We start from the raw sequence: 7339 nt of genomic DNA, 5'->3' as shown, positions 1-7339 counted from the left end.
GTGAAATATTATGCAAACCAGTTAGCCTAGATTGTGTTCTTGTATTGTATCACTTGGCTCTTTTAAGTATGTAGGGCTAGGCCTAAACTGGGAAAAATTATATTCTTTTAATAGTTTATAGGGCACGGCTTGCGAAAATCAGGGGATTTCCCCTTAATTGCCTGCTGGAGTTTTACTGCAGATCTCAGCCATCCCCAGCCATCCCTGCACATAAACTCAGCTTGCACTTCCTCTCTCTATCACGCACATACACACACACACACACACACACACACACACACACTCTCTCTCTCTCTCTCTCTCTCTCTCTCTCTCTCACATACACATTTGGAATTAGGTTCATAGTTAACTAGTTGATTGGTGTTTCTTCTTTTCTCACTGTATTTCAGCAAATTCTATTTTACTGAACATTTTATTTCCTTTTTGTTATTACTTTGATCATGCAAAAATCCAAACTATTCAGAACTAAGCCTTTAGAAACCAAGTTATTGATTATTATTGTTCTCAAACAAAATTAATTTTTATTTAATTTTAATTTAATTTAATTTTGACTTCATTCCAAGTTCGTAATTTTAAATTTTAATTAAAATTCTAGACTAAAAAGGGGACATTTTATGTGACTGATTACCTAATGAGCTTGGTGAAATGAGATTACTAATTAACTTTACAGTGAGCTAATTATATTGCTGGTATGTAAAGTGCATTTCTAGTGCTTCCTGTATGAACACACATTTCCTCTACATAATAAAAATACACAGTGGTATGTTATGATGGTCTAGCAAAACATCACTAATACACTTCTTACAGTACATTAATAATCCATTCTCTCTCTTGCTATTGATTAATTTGCCAAAAGAACTTTCCCGTTGACTAAGGGTATGATGGCAGGGCTCATGTGACAACAAACTACCTAAATGTGGAGTGAGTCAACTCTGAAATATTTATTATGTGTATAGCCTGATTATTTTTTCTGATCATAGAGTGACAAAGAATAAAGGAAAAAAGTTAATACTACTGGACCAGGACTAGGAACCTGTCTGTGAGGGAAAAGGGAAAGACTTGTCACTTGCAGGCAGCAGAGGGCTCCAAAAACTACCAACTGCACCATAAATATACACAGTACATGCTTTATTGTACATTTTTGACTACATCATAAAACATTGGTATTTATACACTATATAACATACTAAAGTATAGAAAGATCTGGAAGTATCACATTTTATAAACCTGGTAAACCTGTTAAAAGCATTCATTTGTGACGGTGCATCTTGTATATTTTCTTCCAGCCTTCTTCTTTTCTCTCATTTCTCTCTCTCTCTCTTTCTCTCTCAGCTGCTTCTGTTGAGTTTCCAGACAATGGCGCCACCCAACAGAATCCCACAGATGAAGGCCTTGACGAGTGCAGCAGGCAGCGGGATGGTGCAGAGGGAGGAAGCAGAGATATGCTCACTGGAGAATTGAATCAGTGCTGAAATGCTGCTGATCTGTTGGAACAATAAATCAGGGTGGAGCATTGAGATTAGATTCATGAATCATGAATTCCTCCGGTCTTGTTTCCTTATTGCATCACTTCTCAGGAACATGTTCATTAAGACTGTTCTGTGTCCAGGCACCCAGATGATGGAAGGAACTTTCCCTGGCTATTTGAACACTTGAGTCAATGACTGTCTTCAAACAAAGACTGACCTGTTCTTTAAACACTAAATCTACACAGCTGATATAGAAACAAACTGTAGCGTTGTTGCAATACTAACTCTTGTACAAGTTTCCAATGTAAGAGAGTATTGATTAGCCTTTATCTGTTTTGTTCTAGCATGAAGATTTGTTTTTCAATAGAGACTGAAATGAATTTCTGTAAGTCACTCTGGATGAAAGTGTGATGTAAATGTAAATATAAATGTCTTAGCTCTGCCTTGTCCAGGACCCTTGATCATTATTCACTTCAAGTGCTCATGTTTGATTTCAGTAAGTCTCATATGTCTGTGCATTCCCAGTTTCTGCAATCCTACTTACCTTCTTTCTTATTTGGATAGTTTCCTAGTTATAGAACCAGCCTGCTATTTGAATAATGGGTCTGCCTAGGTTGATTTTGCAGGCTTACGTCCTACTGCATCTGACACTTTGATGATTTTTAGAAATGATATCTTTAAACCATTTTTTTAGACAATGTGTGAGTGCATTTCTGCTTTCTTCTTACCCATCCGCCCATGTTGCAAATCCATACCAAAAGCTTTGTCCTGAAGAAATCCAAACATGAATCCAGTATTTGTGAGAACACTCTTGACAAGTTAGCCAGTACCATCTACTCAAGAAGGAATGAACAATGTGAGTCATGCACACACAATGCACTCACACACACACAAAGAACTACAGGACAACAGTATCTTCAGGACCTTTACAGCCAGCTTTCCTACTGCGTAGTACAGCACAATGATTCTTCCCCAGTTGATCTGTCCATCACTGAAGACACCCTCCACAAGCTTTGAAAAAATCTTCCTATCACCCAGACGTGCTAAACCATCGATCTGGCTGAGGGGTGGACAGATAAGAGAGAAAGAGAAAATGATGGGTGTAAACACTGGTGTTCTCAACGTGCATGTTATATGTAAGGAATAAAACATTTGGGGATGTGCTGTTACAGGAAAATAATCAACAACAGGTTGGTGTGATGTGTTACAGAGTTACAAACCCCAAACTTTCCCGTAACAGCACATCCCAAAGTGTTTTATTCATCTTACTGTACACAACAATTGTGTCATCGCTAAACATTTTTAATTTATTAATAAATGAGACATTATACTGGTTCTCTGTTTATAGATGCATGTAATGTTGTAGAACGGAACGTTGAAACAAGTTCCACATAACAGTTCCTTTCATTTCTTTACATTATACCAGCTATAACCAGTCATTCCCTCACTTACTCTTGACGCTAATAAGACAAGAATGCAGCTTGTTAACAAGAAATGTCCTCTGCTCTGAAGACTTTCCTCTGAAAATTTTAATTAAGTTACAAAGTGTGATACTAGAGACATCTTCCATAATGCTAAATAGACATTCCTGCAGAAAAAAGCTTTACCATATCAACAATAACACACATTTTTCTTTATTAAATAACAATACATTTTTAAATTGTTTATCATTAGTCTCAGATTATGTGTAGGATCCACTATACAAGTCCCTTTTGACCAATCAAAAGCTCAGAAATAGGAGTCAAGAATTCAGTAGTGCTGTGGTATAATGTGCTTTATTTTAGTTCCTGTTATCACTTACGTTATAACAGTTCATAGGTTCGATTAAATAAATCATAAAAAAGAATTTGTTACACAGTGTCAGGACATCACAGTCAGCGAACTCAGTTTCCCAGAACACACCGCGGCCTACAAACATGGCCGCTAGAGACTACAAGACACACACACCTTAGCATGCTCACAGTCACCTGACTTCTAAACCATGCACACCTGTCACTAATAATTACCAACTCTATATACTGGACTATCTCACACACACACACACACTATCACTGCAAAGTAAACACTCAGTTTGTGTATTCATCTGACTTTACTAAGCCTTGAATTTCTGTTTGCTGTTCTGTTTTTTTTTTACTTTTTGTTAGCTTCTTGACTTTTGTGTTTTGCCTGAGCTCTGGTTATGCCTCGCCTGACCTAGTCTGTGTTTTGACCCTGATCTTTCTTTAAATTTTGGATTTGTCTTCCTGATATTTCATTAAAATCATCCTCAACTGCAACTGCATCTGCAGCCTCTTACCTTATGACACACAAATGTTACACAACATTACATGCAACATGTATAAACAGAAAAAAAATGTACAATGCTTCATTCTTTAATAAAAAAAAAATTAAAAAACTTCAAATTGCTGCAGTATAAGAGGAATTAACCACTTTGCGTTGTGCTGTTACTGGGAAATAATCCACTCTGGATCTGCAGTAACTCAGTTATGTTGTAAATGACACACTGGCTGATTAAGTAACACTTACCGATTAATGATATGATTGTGACTAAGCTGATCACTGATCATTTTTACTGACTGAAACAGCTGATCCAAAAGCTTCTGCTCCTGCACACTGGTTAAAGGCTGAACCTCTGGGAGGCATGGGAGAGAGAACTTTGCTATTTCAATAGTGTTCATCTGATCCTGAACCACCCTGAATGACACAAAGAAACTGATATCATAGAGTAATCCACATGGGAGCCAGAGTCATTAGGACAGAGTTTTCTAAATGTAGTTTGCATGATGCTGTTTGGTGTTCATAAGATTCTGTTACTTGTTAGCTGCATTAGCATCGTAGCTCTAGTGAAGAACAAGCAGAACTTGATGAAAAAAGTATCAAGGGGGGGATTCCTCTACTGCCAACAGGTCTAGAACTTCTTGTTACTAATTTGTATGCCTGAAATAACCTTAAAATGTACAGTACCGTGCAAAAGTCCTAGGCACCCTATTTTTTTGGCTCAATTTTTTCGTTTATTTTATGACATCTGGATTATTGAGTCAGTACAATAACATAGTATATTTCCAAACCTTACTTTTCCAACAAAAATATTTTACATATTACATATTACATATTATTTTACATATTACATATATTAATAAAGAAGAAAAAGCTACAGTTGGAGTCTTTAGAAGAGCTGTGCCAGCTTTTCCAAGATGTTCAGTAAAAGTTAGCAGCCAATTTCCTTATAAAACTGCACAAAGTGTACCCAAGACTACTGTTATTTATTTATTTATTTTTTAAGAAAAGGGCTGTCACACCAGATATTGACTTTGTTTAGTTTATTACGGTTTTTTATGTAGAAAAGTTTAATTTCATTGTTTTGAAGGCATCTTTACAGCATTTCTTTGCATGTGCTTAAGCTTTTTGCACAGTACTCTATTTCAAACACTGAGAAAGTAATTGAAGAAAAGCTATTTCAGACATCCGACCTTGCTGTGACCTTGACCCTGTTTGGATTAATTTCAAAATTGAATCAGTTCTTCTCCTGGTTACAATGCTAACTCCATTCTACGAACATTGTTCTTGGGACATCACGTTAACGAGGATGTCGGACACATGTACAGATGGGCAGACAAACATACAGAGAGACCAAAGGCAAAAATCACAGATAGCAGGAAAATGGGCATTGAATTCCTAAAATATGAAAGTTTAAGTAACATCTCTGTAAGACAGACAGAAGGAAGCTATCAATGTAAAACTATTTCAGATATTTGACCTTGCTGTGACCTCGGCCTGGATCAATTCCAAAATCTAATTAGTGAGACTTAAACAGACATAAACCATTTATTTATTTATTTATTTATTTATTTGGGGGGAGGGTGTTAAATCTTTTTAGACCATCCACAGCAGCAGAAAGTTGCTTGTGATGACTTTCACCTGTCAGTGCTTTACACTGACGATTCAAATGTATCTGTCATAAAAGGAGCACCTGAGGCCCAAGAAGGTGATGACAAACTAATTAATTACAATTATCTGAGATGACACATCTTATTTGATGATGACTCACTTAATACTAGCAATCCAGGAAGATTTAGATTTTATTTAGGGGTATTTTAGGAGAATTCGTAATAAAATAAGGAGTATTGAAAAAGAGTTGACAGGATGTGCATGGGGAAGAATTGTGGTCAAAAACCCATAGCCTGAGCAAGGAACACAGGAACACAATTACCACAGGAACACCATTAGAAGAAGTAAGAAATGAAACTGAAATCTAAATGTAGAAAGCTGCAACAGAAGCACAGTACTGAAACACAGTAACTTATTATGAGACAGTAATACTAATCACAGAGAGTACATTAGATGGCCAAAAGTACGGTATGTGGATACCTGAACATCACACTCATATGTAGGTCTGTTGCCACAAAGTTGGAAACACACAACTGCCTAGAATTGTCTAGTTGTATGCGAAAGAGAAATGTGAAATAAACTCACCTGATTAAGAGAGCTTCTCCAATTTGGCCATCTGTAGGTGGAGGAAATAAGAAAATGTCAGCTTTAGGCCGTGTAGTCTTTGCTATTAATGAAAAAAGGAAAAATTATGACACTTACCTGATGTTCCTTCATTAGACATAGTAAAAGTTACCTTGCTTTTTGACCTTTCTCTGATCAAGTGTAAAAACAGACTAAAACACGTTCACAAAGATTACTTCTCCCGAGTAAGAGCCGGATTCTCTAATCCATACAAACAGACTAGAATAAATGAACTGAGCAGAAGTCATGTGGTTTACCGTATTTACTGGAAACATGAGCTTATCATCTGCCTTAGCGCTTGAGAGGTTACATGTAACGAACTTTCTTCCTCAGAACCTTGACCAAGGCAAAAAATTAAGGAAGGAATCCTTCCTTAATCCGTTAAGGAATCCATTTTAAAGTTATTTAGCCTTATTACATACACTAAAAACCAGTTAGCTTCACATTTCTGAACTGATACTAAAAGAATAGGCCTAACTAAAAAAAGATTTCTGTGAGGAACCATTGATCAGCCTGACAGGATGACATTATTCAACTGCATTAAAGTTAACTGCCTATTGAGATAGCCTTTATACGTTATATGTTTTAATTGTTGCTTATAACCAATTTTGAAGGTTAGGCACGTTTACATACAAACCTGATCCAGCTTCCTAAAAATTAAACAGTAATTTGCACTGGGTTTGGCAATGCGTTTTCTCAGTGAAGTTACAAAACCTGGCCTCCATTTTGAAACCAAGCATTTTGTTCCAGAAAGTTCTGGGAAGATTGACCAAAATCTAGAGTTTTCCATTTCAAACACAAGGGACGGTTTAAAAATGAAGATCAGATACCTTGAGAGTTTTATGCACTGAAACGAACCTGTAAAATGGCAGGTTTTGGGTTTAGCCCAAACCGGCCTGCAGTTGTCAAGGAGCAGAGCGTAGTATGTTTAATCTGTGTCACGGATAATGTGTCCTTTTACTGAATATCTTACTGACATAAGTGATTGTAGTGGATTATTGGAAAAAAGAGATATTAAAAATAAATGATAAAATAATAAAACTTTAACACATAGCAACTTTGCACTCACATTGTATTTTTTTATTATTTTTGTTTTAATGCCGAATCAATGTTGTTCATTTTTTTAGCTGACAAACATCTTGGAAAAGGTATGGTACACATAGTACACTTAAAAGAATGCTTCCTCCCACAGTGCTGAAAATTTAAGATGATTTTTTCAAACTATCTACTATATGGGAAAACTGTTGGAGTATCACTAAGAAAAGGGAATATGTGGTTGGTCAGATTTCCAAAAAAAAATTCTGCATAGTTTACATTAAAAAAAAATTATCTTTCTCATCAAAACATAATTCCATTGT

At 36.1% G+C, this 7339-nt stretch overlaps 1 protein-coding gene across 1 annotated transcript; it reads right to left on the bottom strand.

The window, feature by feature from the left end:
* Nucleotides 1-1076: 1076 nt before the first annotated feature.
* Nucleotides 1077-6256, bottom strand: LOC113528497 (apoptosis regulator BAX-like). Its single transcript, XM_026917083.3, has 6 exons — nucleotides 6060-6256; nucleotides 5943-5973; nucleotides 3996-4163; nucleotides 2394-2529; nucleotides 2198-2302; nucleotides 1077-1484 (listed from the first exon to the last, which is right to left on the bottom strand). The coding sequence occupies exons 1-6, from the start codon at nucleotides 6079-6081 to the stop codon at nucleotides 1329-1331; spliced, it is 618 nt and encodes a 205-aa protein (XP_026772884.3). The 5' UTR covers nucleotides 6082-6256; the 3' UTR covers nucleotides 1077-1328.
* Nucleotides 6257-7339: the final 1083 nt, after the last annotated feature.

This window comes from Pangasianodon hypophthalmus, chromosome 13 (genome assembly GCF_027358585.1).
Source record: "Pangasianodon hypophthalmus isolate fPanHyp1 chromosome 13, fPanHyp1.pri, whole genome shotgun sequence".
Classification (NCBI taxonomy): Eukaryota; Metazoa; Chordata; class Actinopteri; order Siluriformes; family Pangasiidae; genus Pangasianodon; species Pangasianodon hypophthalmus.
Note: the sequence above shows the minus strand (reverse complement) of the source record. Positions and strands in the feature narration are given on the sequence as shown.

Excerpts from the sequence above, each read along its gene's own strand:
- LOC113528497 (XM_026917083.3), bottom strand. The coding sequence starts at position 6,081 with ATGTCTAATGAAGGAACATCAG. Across the intron at positions 2,530-3,995 it reads CACAATCATATCATTAATCG|CCAGATCGATGGTTTAGCAC; the intron begins GTAAGTGTTACT and ends TCCACCCCTCAG. Across the intron at positions 2,303-2,393 it reads TAGGAAAGCTGGCTGTAAAG|ATGGTACTGGCTAACTTGTC; the intron begins GTCCTGAAGATA and ends CTTCTTGAGTAG.